The following is a 17,443-nucleotide window of genomic DNA, read 5'->3' as shown; positions in this document are numbered from 1 at the left end:
ACTACAAAAGTTTAATGACTTCCAACGACTCCAAATACGTCTACATACGATCACAGGATACATGCTACCATAAAGCCGGGTTTTCCTAGAAGTGGGTTGTTGGGGGCCAGAGCGTGCCGACTGAGTTGAAGAAAAAAACAACGATCGGAAGTTCATTTTGAACTCTAGCTTTTATTCCACAAAAGTTGCAAGGAAAGAAACAAGATCATTTACGATCATAAAAATAATAAATAAATAAAACGGCCGACAAATAACAACCAGCAATCTCGGAGAAAAAAAAAACAATCCTGACATACATGTGGAAAAAAACCAGCCTACAATATAAAGCCGAGCTCCCGTGAGGGTGAGAGTACGCCGCCGGCGATTTAAATATTGTCTCAGGCCGAGCAGTTCCACGTGCACAGAGAATAAAAAGGGAAAAAACATAGGTTTTTGGCTCAGCATGAAGTGAACTGGATCATTTCGCATCGGCAGAAACGTGTTACATAATCACACTAAGCATTTGTGTTTTCTTAGCATGGTGCATCAGCTCACAGCCCTGGCATCAGCTACTCTGTCGTTTACATGCTCTGGTTTAAAGAGAAACATCGAGCTTGATGAAGTGAAAGAAAACAACAAAAATTAAGAGAAGATCGGTGAAACGCGTGGTACACAACGCATTTGACTCCTCCAGAAGCAGTCGGCCAATCACGCCCAACGTAAAACACTACTGTGAGGCTTGTTGTACTCTCTAGGAAAACAGTCAAACCTGTTTTCTTATTACTGGTGAGTGGACGGCGTGTCACGCTGGGCGATCCACTTTTGCACTCGGCACAGAAAACCTGCTCCTAGGAAAACCTGGCTTAAGAATAATGGGAAAAAAACGTGCTTTAAATCCAGTTATCCAGGGTTATTGGCTGCTAAGGCTTTTTCCGTTTTTTCCGGTGCTTTGCACTTTGTTTTAAAGACGTCACTTATGGAGTAAAAAAAAATGGCTAAAACTATTTCGGAAAACACTCGTTTTTTTTTTCAAGGACTCTCGCAGAATTCTTTAAAAAAATTTCTTTTTCAAGGACTTTTCAAGGACCATACGAACCATGAGTGATATTTGTTTTCTGACATACAAAACTGTATGTCACACTCTGAGCCAGGATAAACTAAGACATGGAAAAGTATAAGAATGACTTTAGGAGAACATGATGAGACCTAGGCTGCTCATCAATGAGAATTCCTAAACCGGTAGACTAGTTCCATCCAGTGGTAAGAAATAAATTTATTGGTAACAAATAAACTTCTTGGCAATAGCTTTACTAATTTTTATTGTTTTTACTGTTTGTCTACTTGACCAAGTATGAATTTCGAAACTATGCATTGGCAACAGGGAATTAGTGACACACCCAAAAATACAAATACTGACCATGCTCATTATAAAGACCATTTAAACTCATTATAACCCCATGTAATAGCAACCATTCCACTATAAGAACCTATAATATAAGTCCCAAATGTTTTCATATAATGACTATATATACACTGAAGAGCCAAAAAAACTGGTACACCTGCCTAATATCGTGTAGGGCCCCTGTAGGGGTTGTAGACCAAACATTCATAGTCGAAGACCTCTACATTCATTTAATTTTCTCTCACTGTTATATGAATTGTATATGGATTCAAAAATTCATGTATGCATGTTTTTCTAAAGTTATATAAATAATGCAGTATGCATTTGTATTACACTGAAGAGCCAAAAAAACTGGTACACCTGCCTAATATCGTGTAGGGCCCCCGCGAGCACGCAGAAGTGCCGCAACACGACGTGGCATGGACTCGACTAATGTCTGAAGTAGTGCTGGAGGTAATTGACACCATGAATCCTGCAGGGCTGTCCATAAATCCGTAGGAGTAAGAGGGGGTGGAGATCTCTTCTGAACAGCACGTTGCAAGGCATCCCAGATATGTTCAATAATGTTCATGTCTGGGGATTTAGGTGGCCAGCGGAAGTGTCTAAAGTCAGAAGAGAGTTCCTGGAGCCACTTTGTAGCAATTCTGGACGTGTGGGGTGTCGCATTGTCCTGCTGAAATTGTCCAAGTCCGTCGGAATGCACAACGGACATGAATGGGTGCAGGTGATCAGACAGGATGCTTACCTACCTGTCACCTGTCAGAGTCGTATCTAGACGTATCAGGGGTCCCATATCACGCCAACTGCACACGCCCCCATACCATCACAGAGCCTCCACCAGCTTGAACAGTCCCCTGTCGACATGTAGGGTCCATGGATTCATGAGGTTGTCTCCATACCCGTACACGTCCATCAGCTTGAAGCAATTGGAACCGAGACTCGTCAGAACAGGCAACGTGTTTCCAGTCCTCAACAGTCCAATGTCTGTGTTGTCGGGCCCAGGTGAGGCGTAAAGCTTTGTGTCATGCAGTCATCAAGGGTACACGAGATATATATCAATGATGTTTCGTTGAATGGTTTGCACGCTGACACTTGTTGATGGCCCAGCATTGAAATCTGCAGCAATTTGCGGAAGGGTTGCACGTCTGTCATGTTTAATGATTCTCATCAGTCGTTGTTGGTCCCGTTCTTGCATGATCTTTTTCCGGCCGCAGCGGTGTCGTAGATTTAATTTTTTACTGGATTCCCAATATTCACGGTACACTCGTGAAATGGTCGTACATGAAAATCCAAATTTCTTGCTACCTCGGAGATGCTATGTCCCATCTCTCGTGCGCCGACTATAACACCACGTTCAAACTCATTTAAATCTCAATAACCTGCCATTGTAGCAGCAGTAACTGATCTAACAACTATGCCAGACACTTGTTGTGTTATATAGGCGTTGCCGACCGCAGCACTGTACTCTGATTGGTTCCATATCTCTTTATTTGCATACGCATGCCTGTACCAGTTTTTTGGCTCTTCAGTTTATATATCCTATGTTTTTCCTTTACTTTCAATATAACATTGGTTTTTGATGGAATGATAGGGTTGTTATAATGAGCATTGACTGTATATTGTTTTCCCCTTTCTATGTTGTTTTTGTATAATTATTGTACTTGAAGGTGACCTTCAGCACCTTTACTTTACTCTCGCTGTGTTTTTGCAAGAATTTTGTCACAAAGAATGGCAATAAATCAATACTAACCATAGTATCATCAGCAAAACTAGCAGCACTGCTTGCGGTGTGACCCAGAGGTTCTGTTGGACTGTGAGGATATAATGAAGTGGCTGATCTTCTACGTCGTGTGTGAGTGCAATTATTTGGTATTTTATAAGCACATCGTTTGTGAAAGTTCAAACCGCATCCTAAAGAGACAAAATTTTTATATAATATAGATCAAATGCAGTTAGTCATACATTAATCAGAAGTCACATGTTCTGAAAAATGGTATAAATGTTAAAAATTATACAAATACAAAGTAATGGTCCCAACAGGCAAATTGCCGCACAAGGTGGCTGACACAAATATTTATATGCCCATAGAAAACTATAGATGTCAATTGCAATTAAAGCAACTCAAACTAGAAATAAAAAAAGAGTATACACTGTTCATAAAAAATATGGTTATTATCAATCATGGTTCGTACTCTTCCAACGAAAAAAAATTCAAGAACTATTCAAGCACTTTTCAAGGTAAAACTTAAAAATTCAAGGACTTTTTTTACAAACGCATATTTTTCACATGAATAGGCGCATATTTAATTTCGATTAAAACTTTCAGAGATTACATTTCTACCTACATTATTTCACATCATCTGTAATGAATAAAAGAGGCCACATACACATATATATCATACAAAACATATGACACATTGAATAACACAGTCCGTGCCCGTCAATTTCCTCATTGAAACGTAGTTTAGTCTCTAAATATTGCAATTAATTTTCTTTTAAAGACTAAAAAAAGAACCCTTCTAAAGACAGAAAAAGATTAAATTATTTCTTTCATTAATTCTGAATTTATTTCATTAATGCTGAAAAAATTTCTTTCGTTAATGCTGGAATAATTTTTCATCAATTCTGGAATTATTTCTTTTAACAATTCTGGAATTATTTCTTTCATTACTTTTGGAATAATTGCTTTCATCAATTCTGGATTTGTTTCTTTCGCTAATGCTGAAATTCTTTCTTTCATTAATGCTGAATTATTTTATTGATTATAAAATTATTTCATTAATTCTGGAAATACTGCTTTATTAATTTTGGAATTATCTCTTTTATCAATACTGAAATTGTCTTTCATTAATTCTGGAATTATCTCTCATTAATTTTGGAATTATCTCTCATTAATTTTGGAATTATCTTTCATTAATTCTGTAATTTTTTCTTTCATTAATTCTGGAATTATCTTTTTCATTAATTTTGGAATCATATCATCGATAATGAAATTATTTCTTTCATTTATTGTTTTAAACTCCTTTAAACAACTATGGATGCCATTAGAAAATAACGGAGATGCACCGACATTCAACATGTCACGTGATTTTCCAAGGAATGATGTAGACTACTGACGTCATACAAGTACCGGAACTACAGGGCCGAAATGCCCCGGGTGGAAATTATTAAGTGAACACTGTTATAAAATTATCGAATTCCGAATTGGTGGGGGCAGCAAGACAATACAAAAATCCTAGTTATGGCCCTGCGTCACATACTCCCTTCAGTAATATAAGCTCAATGGATTTCAGCGCCGGTTCACCCATTGAAGCACAGCTTGCATTTGGCGGCATTTTTGTCTGGCACACTCAGAAGGGATTTTTCAGCCACACAAGTAATTAAAAGTACACACACTTGCTACTCATTTTTTGTTTTCTTTCTTTAAAGAACCTTGTACAAAAAAAAGCACTTCACATCACTCATAAATAAATATTTTGTTGACAGCAAGGGCGGATATACGGGTGGGGGGGGGCAGCGTGAAAGGTGAAGTTGACTGATCTAATGTACATATGCATATATGAATTGACATCATCATCGTGCCCCCCCCCCCCAGACTTCTAAGTCATTGATTTCTCAAGTCCTCCAGAAAAAATACCTAGTACATAAGTTTAATGACTTCCAACGACTCCAAATACATCTACATACGATCACATGATACATGCTACCATAAAGCCGGGTTTCCCTAGAAGTGGGTTGTTGCAATACCTTCTAGAGCAGAAGGACTTCTACTCTAGAAGGAGGTATTGGTTGTTGGGGGCCAGAGCGTGCCGACTGAGCTGAAGAAAAAAAACAACGATCGGAAGTTCATTTTGAACTCTAGCTTTTATTCCATAAAAGTTGCAAGGGGAAAAAACAAGATCATTTACGATCACAACATACACGTGGAAAAAAAACCAGCCTACAGTATAAAGCGGAGCTCCCGTGAGGGTGAGAGCACGCCGCCAGTGATTTACATATTACGTCGGGACGAGCGGTTCCACGTGCACAGAGAATGAAAAGGGAAAAAACATTCCAACATAGGTTTTTGGCGCCGCATGAACCGAACTGGATCATTTCGCATCGACAGAAACGTGTTACATAATCACACTACGTGTTTGTGTATTCCTACCGAGGCGCATCAGCTCACGGCCGGCCCTGATATCAGCTACTCTGTCATCTGCATGCTCCGGTTTGAAGGGAAGCATCGAGCTCGATGAAGGGAAGTGAAAGAAAACAAAAATGAAGAAAAGATCGGTAAAACGAGTGGCGCACAACGCATCTGACTCCTCCGGAAGCAGTCGGCCAATCATGCCCAACGTAAAACACGACCGTGAGGCTCGTTGCGCTCTCTAGGAAAACAGTCAAACTTGTTTTCTTATTATTGGTGAGTGAACGGCGTGTCACGCTGGGCGATTCACTTTGCACGCGGCACAGAACATCTGCTCCTAAACCCGGCTTAAGAATGGGAAAAAACTTGCTTTAAATCCAATTATCCAGGGTTATTGGCTACTAAGGCTTTTTTCCTGTGCTTTGCACTTTTTTAAGGACGTCACTTACGGAGTAAAAAAAAAGTGGCGAAAACTATTTCGGAAAACACAAATTTTTCAAGGACTCTTATGGATTTTCAAGGACTTTCAAGGCCTTGAAAATGAACTTTTTTTTCAAGGACTTTTCAAGGTTGTCAAGGACCGTACGAACCATGTCAGTTTCCAGATGAATAGCTTCTTGATTGTTTCCTACAGAATAACATATATTTTTGAACATGTTAATTATAGTAGAATTCATGACAACTGAGGGTAACCTATTCCATTTATTCACAAGCCTGCTAAAAAAATACTTTCTGGGACACCACAACCTTGACCGATCCCTTACCGAGTGATACTGCTGACCCCTTGTTAAAACACTCGATTGATGATGTGTGAACATCTCATGACCCATCCCAATAAAAATTGCAAACATTTCAATCATTTTATATATCACCTATGCTTTTCTAATGAAATTTTTTTTTTAAATATAAAGTCTCTCTATAGCTCAGGCCCTGTACGCCAGCAAGAGCCAGTGTAGCTCTTCTCTGAGCCCTCTCAACCAATTCTACATCTTTCTGTTGATATGGCTTACAAAACTGTATGTAACACTCTGAGCCAGGATAAACTAAGACATGGAAAAGTATAAGAATGACTTTAAGAAAACATGAGGAGACCTAAGCTGCTTATCAATGAGAATTCCCAAACCGGTAGTCTAGTTCCATCCAGAATAATTTTAATATACATCTTGTAAGTGAAACATTGGTTACCCAAAGCAAAGTGAGCAACCAAGCATTTCTCAACATTACATCCATTAGTTTAGGTCATTTGTGAATGTGTTACCCTTACCCAGTTTTCGATAAAAAGTGAAAAAAAAGTATGAGGCACTTATTCAATTAGGAAATTCTCCATTCACTATGACCCACTGTGAATTAAGTAAGATAAATTTATGCTAATTTTGACATCAATGTAAGAAAATAACTTTGTAGTTATTTTCTTACATTGATGTCAAAATTAGTGTTCAAACTTTGTTAATGCTGCTGAGTATGAATTTTGAATATATTGTATTCCGCTCCTTCTCCCATATCAGGCTTGCATACCCTAAAAATCACGGGGCACCAGCTCTTTGGATGTTCAAGCCTGGCTGGTTTGGATTTTCAAACAAAAGTGAGGTTCAACAAGGATCGTGCAATACATTCAGAAGTTTGATATTAATCTTTATTTAATTCTGGATTAATACAAGAATCAGAATGAAATAATAGCTTCCATTGTAGCAAACATGTTTTGTCAAGGAATTTGATAACAATAATGAAAAAATTAAGCATTTACTTATTACTCTGACTTAATTACCACCAGGCTAATGCAGATATAGTGCTTTGTGCTTTTCTTTGCATGTTCAGAAAGATTGAAGAAATATGCTCTCACTTTTTTATTACAATATTATGTTTTACAGTGCAATTTAATTTTTGCTCTGCTTATTCAAATATTGAGCGCATGATCAAAGAACACAAAAATAGCTCATTGTATATTAATTTTTCTATTTAGCTCATCTAATCTATGAGAACGAATAGCATTAACATCCCATTTTTGCAATAAAACAAGATTTATGGTAGCAAAAGAAAACCAACATTAGCTAATAAAACTCAATATCCTAAAAAGCAGTGAACAGGCAAGGTTCAAATTAACCAAATCAATTAATTCTTTGACTCCAAATATTTAAGAATTTCACAGAAACCATGACTTGAATTTCCCAGTATAGCAGTCTCTTTAACTGTTCCGCAGCATGCCCAAGCAAAATGGCATCTCACCTATAGCCATTGGATATACTACAAAAAAGGGTAAAGATAGTGCATGCATCTGCTTGCTATATCTAATGGCTATAGGTGAGATGGCCTTCTTCAGTGACGTCACAAGCTTTGTGTGGAGGCCTTCTTATTTAAGTGATGTTGCACTTGAGGAGTCAGGATGTCTTAGCCATGGGATTCTCAAATCCTTTACATGCCTGAACTCTTCTTCAGTGAGGATTCCTGACAGTCGGAAGGAATTCATGAGCTGAATTGTATATCCAATGTGATCAATGTGATCAAACTCTTGTGTTGGGTTGAGTCGTGTTACTTACTCATGATCCCTGAGTTGTGACTCGGTTAATCATGCCCTCTTAGTTAAACTTTATTAGAAGAATGACAAACGTGCCAGTGTGTCTTTGCAGGCATATCAACTCATACATGGTATGCGAGATGGTGAAGGACCAATGACGTGTTTCCTCAGTCACAGAAATGGTACAACCACTTGAAGCCACAGGTTCTTTAGAGACGTGCCCAAGAAGTGGCTGGCCCTCAACATCCACTGTTGCTGCCTAGCAAATTGACCAGACTGTGCAATCAAGTTTGGCAGTTTCTGCATATGGGGATTGCAGCACTTGTGAAGTGTCCAGACAAAATGGCATTTCGTAGGGCAGCGCCTGGAGATCAATGAGAATTGCTCTGCCCTTAAGTGATATCTGTACATAAAAAAGTAATTGCGGGTGGGGGGGGTTGCTTTTTTCTTTCCTTTCAAGTTTTAATGACCACTGACAGAGATCAGCTTTAAATGCCATGCAAAACAAAAAACTGTGATGTACAAGTGGGGGAAAAATCACTCTACAATTGAAGCTACAAATCTCAAACGTTTAAACATAGTTTAAAACGCAGAATTCTTGTATGCTTATTCTGTGTTAGTGGGTATGAATTATTATATTTATCAGTATGATAAGAACGATTAAGAGTGATGTGTAAGCATGTGATCAGTCTAATTGGAGTGAAGCCATCTTAGTGCTACATGAGCAAGTTGTAATTCAAACTACACAAAAGGTAAGGCATATTTCTTTCTTTTTTTTTTCCTTTGGTAACTGTAGGATAATTAGAGAAAATAAAATTTCTTGCTGTGTAAATTTAATTTAATCTGCAACAGGAAAAATATTGAATCATATAAGTTTTCGGAGCCTGGCCAAACTACAATGAAACTTAGGATCTAGTGCTAGGGCCGACACCAAGAGAGTCGAGTACACAAGCACGAGTGCCAATTCAGCCTTTAATGCAAAGATTTATAAACTTCCTACGTTTAACTGTGTGTGGATCATTAATATTATAATACTAAAAATATAATAATATAATATCAATCCTAAAATTTGTGATTCGTGTCATGAAAATGTCGTATAATTGAAGTTGTGTGATGCATAAATGTGAAATATTTTAACTTCAAAAAGTATAAAGAGTAATCAAGGCCAAAAATAATGTTGTATAAACAGAGGGAGTCATGTAAATAGGGTTTCACTGTAAATAAGTGAATTTGGAAATTCTCAATAATTCTTGGGAAATATGATTTCCCGTTCCTGATGGCTTCAAAATGTCGGGAATTTGGAAACCCTAGACTATTTAAATTTTGCTACCCTTCTCCCATTCTAATTTAATTTTCTTGAAAAAAAATTACTTAAATTTGCCACCCTGTGAACTTATTGCCACCACTAAATATACTTCTGAAGGTTGTATGTGTTGTATTTCCATCATTTCCTTTTAATTGAGTAATAAATAGCTTTCTATGCTTTGGTAGTACTACATAAGGTAGACATGGTAAAACATGGAACTCAAAATTTGCCCTTGCACTCATTTGAATTCTCTGTTGATCAGACCTGAAACAGTCATTGATTTTGTGGATCCAGAACAGCCTTTACCAGACCTGGGGACCAGTGGTAAAATAACCATGGGCCCTCTTGGAGGATGCAAGATTTCACATATTCTTTATATTTTTCAAATTTCAATATTAGACCCTGGTTATTTGCTATATTGTCATGACCGCTTGTCAGCTTGGATCGTGAACTTGCCATGACTGTATTAATTTAAATTTGGCCCAAATATTCCGTTGCAACACTCTTAATGGTAAACGATAAGTCAATTTGATCACTGAACTTTTTTCCAGTCCGAGTTCTTCTCTTCAACTTTCTTGTGCTGTAGCTTTGCATATACAAATTTGTTGTTACGCTATAACTACATAGTTGCTAAATATTGACACAAAAAAAGAGTAAAATACCAATGAGACCAAAGAAATTGAAGATCTGATTTTTTCTGAAAGAAAATACCTGAAGAAAAAACATTTCCCATAGTATTGAGATTGTCTCCCATAGCTTCGTCGTCGTCGAGTGCAACCCTCCATAGAAATCTATTAATCATTTCTACTTCCCGGTATTTGTATACATATATACACTGCTCAAAACAATTAGGGGAGCAAGCAAAAAAGTGAAGAAAACCGTGCGAGACAGCCACGTATTGGCATACAATGGATAGTACACGCGTATCAATGTGCAATACAGAAAAAAGACGTAAAAAAATTTGGAATTAAGCTTTAATTCCAAATTCTTTGAAAATATGGAAAAAACATGAAAAGATGATTTAGGGCAACAATTTGGTTACATGTAAACGATAAAAAAAAGTACTGTTTAGACATGATGCATGAGTTTTAATAGGGCGTGTGGTCTCCTCGAACAGCTAAGACTGCTGCATACCTGTTTGCCATGGATGTGATGAGGTTATCGATCAGACTTTGGGGAATACTGTTCCACTCCTCAAGAAGTGCAATCTGCAAGTCTCTGACAGTAACAGGCGGCCTTGGTCAGGAGAGCACGCTGGCCATACCATACACAGTATTGTTTCAGCTTCAAGCATGTTCTCCACCAGACGAGCTCTATGCGGTCGGGCATTATCATCCTGGAAAACAAAGGAATCTCCAATGGCTCCAGCGTAAGGGATGACATGAGGTCGCAGTATCTCGTCTGCATACCTTCGGGCCGTCAAAGTGCCATTACGAATGATATGCAGGTCCGTACGTCCGCCTATGCTGATTCCACCCCATACCATCCAACCAGCTCGTCTGTATTGTGACCTTTCACGAAATGCGGGGTTATTTCGAGTGCCCCTGTCCCTCCATACCAGAACACGTCGGGTGTCACACTCCAGACTGAATCGGGACTCGTCTGTAAACAGCACTTGGCTCCAATCATGTTGCTCCCAATCTCGATGTTCAGCAGCCCATCTTCTTCGGGCCGTACGGTGGCGTGGGGTCAACGGAATGCAGACCATTGGCCTACGTGCATAGAGCCCTCCCTCATGAAGCCGATTACGTACTGTTTGGCTGGACACCCTTCGTCCTGTTGCCAAGAGCAACCGTCTTTGCAGCTGCATAGCATTCTCTGTTCTGTTTCGACGGGCTGTTAACCGTACATACCGGTCATCAGTTGCTGTAGTGGCGCGTGGCCGACCTTGCCCTGGTCGACGTCTAACATTTCCTGTTTCTTGGAATCGATTCCACAGCCTTGCAACAACACTTCTGGCGACTCCAACAGCGTCCGCGACACTACGTTGTGTTTACCCGGATTCCAGTCTGCCTATAACACGCCATGCCATGGATTCCGGTAAATCATGTTGTTGAGACATCCTCAAGTCAAATTGTCTCAAAAAAAAATACTGCGCAATCGAATTTCACAGTTACGGCAGTAAAACAGACGTTTCTGCAACATCCCAATTTCTGCCCTTATCTCCTTTTTCTGGTTTTTGACGTCATGAACTTTGATTTGCATATGAAGGTTTCTTCTTCCGTTTCCTGCTAGGCTTTAAATTATGGATGATTCATTTTATGTTACTTATCGGTATACATCTTTGCGTAATTTTGTTAAAACCATGTGCTCCCCTAATTGTTTTGAGCAGTGTAGTAGCCATTCCCCATATTTATCTCTATGAAAGAACAGTCTGTCTAGTAATTACCTTCTTGGTGAGAGATTTTTTTAAAATATATCTAATATATTTTGTTAATTATCCTCTAATTTTGCATACCAGTGTAGTAGAAGTCGGTTAACTGAGTGTCAGATAATCAAGTATACTATATGTACAATAAATTATTTTTTATGATGCATTATAATTATATTTTTCATTATTATTATTTCAAACACCAAAGGCAAATTAAGTATTAAAGTTAAGTGAATTAAAGTTAACAGCTGCTTAAAAAGCTCTGTTTCCATGGCAATTTTGGGACTTAGATCTCGACTTGGTCGACTAGAGGATGGTGCACAAACTGCCAAGCAGCCATGGTTTATAAAAAAATAACATATAAGTATTCAATTTATTTAAATTTTCATTTCATTTTAAAATCATTTACTACATCAACCTATTAAAAACTATTAAGGTATCTTGATTCTAAAAAAAATAAGAAAATATTGCTTAGATAATAAATAATTCTAACTGCATTTCTATTAAAGCACAATATCACAAAAAGGGTAAATTTGCTCACACAAGCTAATACATAAATATGCATCACCTTCACATTTCAAACCTTGCCTGACAAGACCAAACAACATTTCACCACAGAAATCACAAAAAGTAGGCGATTTGTATGAGTGGACCATAAGAGAATGAGGCATTATCTGAATGTCTTCAGACGGATCTTTTCCTGCATATGAAAATAATAATATTTGAAACATTAGTGCAAAATAAAGAAATATAAACATTTCACACAAACACAAACATTTCACTGAAAAAAAAGTTGATATGAAAACAATGAAGAATTTAACAATAGTGAGATTGAAATGTGTAAAAAAATATTTAAGTACCAGGGTGAAGTTCTGCCTTATAACGCTAAGGAAATTACAGATCAGTATCATAAGAAAAAATAATAATCTTTTGCCTGATACTGACACAATAAAGAAAAACCAGTGATAAAGGCAAACAACAAACAAATGCACAATTTTTTGGGACTTCAAGTAGGGTCTCCACTCAAGGTGATAGTATGGTTATATATAATAAAAGTTTGATATACCGCTTATAACAAGAATCTCTGTATAATGAGTGATTTTGTGAGTAGCTATCTAAAATATCTAATGTTAAAGATACAAAATATATTTGGTTATAGTGAGTTAAAAGTGATGAAGTTTTCATACCAAAGTCAACAAAATTTTCCAAAAACATCAGTTTTTCTCCTTTTCCCTTGAAGAATTCAACTAAAAGCATGGATTATTATCACTTGTTTCAAATTATCCCAGTAAACATTACTCTGAGGTACTACTAACAAAGAATGGATTCAGAAAAGTCTCATTTTTTACATCCCCTTCTTATTTTTAGGGTTTTCCACTACATGTCCCCCCCCCCCCACATCTTGGAGCAGAGCCCCTAGGCTGGGATCTTTTGCAGGCCCCCGGTCAGACTTTTCACAGGCTCTTCTACAGTTAATTTATAGCGTGAAAAACAAAAAAATGATTTGAATTGTCCCGGGCTCTGGGGCTAGAGCCCTGTCAGCCCAGCCCTTCTGGGAGTCATGACCCACTATACATACATAAGATATGTTGTGATTTTATTAGACTTTCGTCTCTCTCTCAGTGACTAAGAGACCACAGTCACTGCTTATTTGGCCCAGATAATGATAATAAAACTTCCTGATTGGCAGCAAAATGTTAATGAGTCTATGAAGCCTACAGTGAGAATTTTAATTGTTCAATCGGTTTGCTAAATCGTTCTGGGAATACAAAATTCTATGCAAAAACGTCTTACAGAATGAACTGATGTGAGAGAGAGAGACAAAAATCAATTTAACGATTGAAACCCTGCTAATTCACTAATATTAAAATGAAATGATCTAAAAGACTATCATAATGCAGATATAACAGGAATTTTCTACAATTTATAACCTGTCACAGCAAAAAATCAGAATTTGCTTTTAACAAGAAGTTTGTTATAATGACCATTTTCACTGTGATTGTGAGCTCTTATTATAATGGACTTTACTGTATATATTCTCTGACAATAGCACCTATACTGTGTTGCAGGATGTTAGGAAATTTGCAGTTTTCTTTGTTATATGCCTTCTGTTGGTTTTTTCTTCCATGGAATCGATGTTCTCTATTAAAATACAGTGGAACTCTGGTTAAGAAATGACACAGTTTATAAGTATTTCAATATGCGAGCAAATATTTTGAGCAAATTTTGACTTGATAAACAAGCAATGATTTGCATTATGAACAAAAATTTTGCATTTTGCTTACATGGTCAAAACCGAACCAACACGTTTTCACTTTTACCGGCACAGACACTGTGGGACTATGCGTAATCTTCAGTAAACAGAACAACCCCTACCTTCTGAAAGTTTTGGGGGTTTTTTTTCCACACATCGTGCACTGTCTCAAGATCATTAGTAAAGTCTGGAATGGAGTCACCAAGAGAAGCTCCACTTCTGCTTGGAGAAAACTGTGGGCTGATTATATTATTCAATGTGACTTTTAATAGTTATCTCATGAACAGAAACCCTCATTTGTTGAAGAAATTATGTGCTTGAGGGAGGGGAAGCCATGGGACCGGAGGTGAATGAGGATAACATTCTAAAACTAGTGGAGAAACATGGCTAGGAGTTGACCACAGATGAACTGGTGGATCTCCATTGCATGCAACAGCAAGAGCATATAGATGGAATCTTGTCTGAGGAGCAGAGGAGAGAAATGAGAGGGAATCCCTCACTTCAAATGAGATTAGAAGAATGTGTAAAATGTGTGGGAAGCCAAGCAAAATTTTGAAGGAAGAAACCACCCAAATAAAACTGTAGCACTGTATGCAATAAATCTGAAGAACAATTTAATTCCTCATTTCTGCAAAATTCTCAAAAAGAGTCATTGTACTGGTCCAAGTTGCATGAAAAGAAAAAGATTGTGGAGAGCCAGCAGATAACAATGAGTCAAACAATATTCCTCTTTCTCCTCGTCGTTTAGAGTAGGTGAATTTGGAAAATTACTTAATGTATAAATTAAATAATAAGGAAAGGGGGTGGAGTGTTGACATACATAAAATCATGTTTGAAGGCTAGAGAGTGTAACGCGAAGAGAAGTGATATCGAAACTATATATATGGGTTGAGCTTGAAAACAAAAGACATCATAAACTTATTGTTGGGGTTTGTTACAATCCACTGAATAGGGATCCAAACTACATCACCAAATTTCATGATGAAATTTCCTACATGTGTAAGCGTAAGAGAGTTATCATACTTGGGGATTTCAATTACCCAGGTATTGATTGGGAGAATCTTTCATCTGGAGATCAGTATGAAAGAGACTTTCTTAAGTTGGTGCTCGAAATTTTTTTGTATCAGCATGTATCAGAAGCTACTAGGGGTACTGCTATTTTGGATTTAGTTCTTACTAGTTCTGAGGATCTTGTTGAACATGTCTCAGTGGGGGGAAGAGTTTTCTTCCAGTGATCATCGTATCGTCAGATTTCACAGTAACTTTTCCGTGAGTAAGGTTGATAACAAAAGACATGGGGTAATAAAATCCTCAACGATATTCAAGTGAAAGACGTGGAGGTCCTGAATCTTGGAACCTTGTTAATGTTGTTCCGATATTTAAGAAGGTATCGTATATTTATCGAAGGTAGTAGAGGAGCTGTGTCCAATTATCGTCCAGTGAGTCTGACGAGCTCCCTCTAGAAAATTTTGGAAATTATCATCAAAAGGCAGTTTGTGAGGTGGATAGACGAGAATAATGTATTGTCGGGAAATCAACATGGTAAACTCTTGAAGCGTTTACACGAGATTGGAATTGGGGGCAACTTGCTGAATTGGGTAGAATTGTGGTTAGGTTGCAATGAGTTATGGTGAACGGGGAATTCTCTGGTTGGACAGACGTCACAAATGAAGTTCCTCAAGGAAGTGTCCTTGGCCCCATACTTTTTTCACTTTTTATCGATAAACTCGATCAGGGTATCGATGGGATTGCTAGCAAATTCGCAGATGATGTGAAGCTAATGGGGGTAATCGGGAATCAAAACGATAGGGAGTTGCTCCAGACCAACTTAAACAGGATTGCAGCATGGGAAAATGAATGGAGCATGACGTTTAGCGTTGATAAGTGCATTGTTGCTCATTTTGGTTCGAATAACCCACGGTCTCTTACGAGTTGAATGGTGGGTCATTCCATTTCAAACCACCCGGCAAAATGCCAAAATGACACCCATAGTCTCAGATTTCAATGATTTTTTTTTTATTTGTTGCATTTACCATCCTTATTAACCGTGTGAAATATTATTTGCATATCTCTAAAACTTTTTGAGAAAAAAAATGTTGAAATTTATCAAAAACTGATGCAGATGACTTTTCCGAGTCTCAATTTTTAAGCGGCATTGTTTGAGAAAATAAATCATAACTTTTTCGATTTTCAATATATTCAAGTGAAATTTTCACTAAAGTGTTCACAAAAACATACAGAATATGAATAAAAATAATTCATACACTTACATTTGAAATTTACATGCAAAAAAAATTATGTAAACTTTGTTTTTGTGGAATTTTTCGTTAGAAAAAATACAATTTTTCAAACGTATTTTTAGACCAGAGGCACAGCAGTTACCAAAACAACTTTTATTTTAAATTTCTCCTAAATATATGAAGTAAAATACTGGAGAAAAAAAATAATGGTTTTTTGACCGTTAATATGTTTATTCTGGCTCGCAACACAAAATTCATCGAAATAAGACTGGATCGTTCCGATTTCAAATCATTCAACTAGATACTGAAATGCAACCCATCATCCCGGATTCCAATTATTATTTTTTATTTATTGCTTCTACCATGCTTGTTGACCATGCAAAGTTTCATGTACATGTCTCAAAAGCTTTTTGAGAAAAAAAAAAATTTTCTAACCTCACGAATGACGTCTCTTAGGCCTAACCCCATTCAAGCAATATTATTTGTGAAAATATATCATAACTTTGCAGATATTCAATACATTCAAATGAAATTTCCACTAAAACGCTCACAAAAAAATGCAGATTATGAAATAGAAAAAATGTAAACCTTAGAGGAAAAAAGTCATTTAAATTTAATTTTTTTATTATTTTTTTTATTTTTAACACAATTTTTTAAACACTTTTTTTTTGGATGCAAAGCATGAATTTTCAATTTTTTTTTAATTTAATCCTATTAATATATTAAGAAGACTGTAGAAAAGTAAACATTATTTTGACAGTTAATACATTTGAGTAACAAAACACAATTGTACTGATATGACTACATTAATTATATTTGTACATTTTGACTTAATATAATGATTCATGCTTAGTAAAAAGAAATTTATATTTTATTTTTCATGTACGCTTATACATTTATTACAGTATTCACTAAATTAAGTTTTATGAGTAGTTAATGCAATAATTCAAAACAATTAATAAATTTTAAAATTCTAGTATAAAATGAATTCATGAAATAATTAGAAATGTTAATGTAATGTGTCAAATGGGAGTTGGTGAAAAAAAAAGGCGTTGGGTGAATAAAATAATTTTTCAAATTAAACCTTCATGTTCAGATTCTTAGAAGTGTTCAAATTCCAAATAATTAATTTCACTTTTAATTGATCTATAAATATTTCTTATGATGCAACAAAGACGAACTTTTGCAATCTGATATATTTTTGCATAAAGAATTATTTTGTATTTGATAAACCCAGATAATATTAATCA

The 17,443-nt window shown here is 36.7% G+C and overlaps 1 protein-coding gene across 2 annotated transcripts in view; it reads right to left on the bottom strand.

Annotated features, from left to right (window-relative positions):
* LOC149072969 (serine/threonine-protein kinase D3-like) overlaps window positions 1-17,443 on the bottom strand; it is a 234,427-nt gene that overhangs the window by 145,026 nt on the left and 71,958 nt on the right. For both annotated transcript variants that reach the window (XM_089246375.1, XM_089246376.1), the window contains exons 4-5: window positions 12,268-12,399; window positions 3,132-3,292 (exon numbers count right to left, since the gene is read on the bottom strand). In XM_089246375.1, coding sequence (XP_089102501.1) covers window positions 3,132-3,292; window positions 12,268-12,399 — 293 coding nt within the window. The remainder of the gene's footprint in view (window positions 1-3,131; window positions 3,293-12,267; window positions 12,400-17,443) is intronic.

The sequence above is a fragment of the Pholcus phalangioides genome, unplaced genomic scaffold (genome assembly GCF_987345545.1).
Source record: "Pholcus phalangioides strain wild (caught in Gottingen) unplaced genomic scaffold, Ppha-v1.0 ptg000017l_1, whole genome shotgun sequence".
NCBI classification, from domain to species: Eukaryota; Metazoa; Arthropoda; class Arachnida; order Araneae; family Pholcidae; genus Pholcus; species Pholcus phalangioides.
This window is presented reverse-complemented; position numbering and strand designations above follow the sequence as displayed.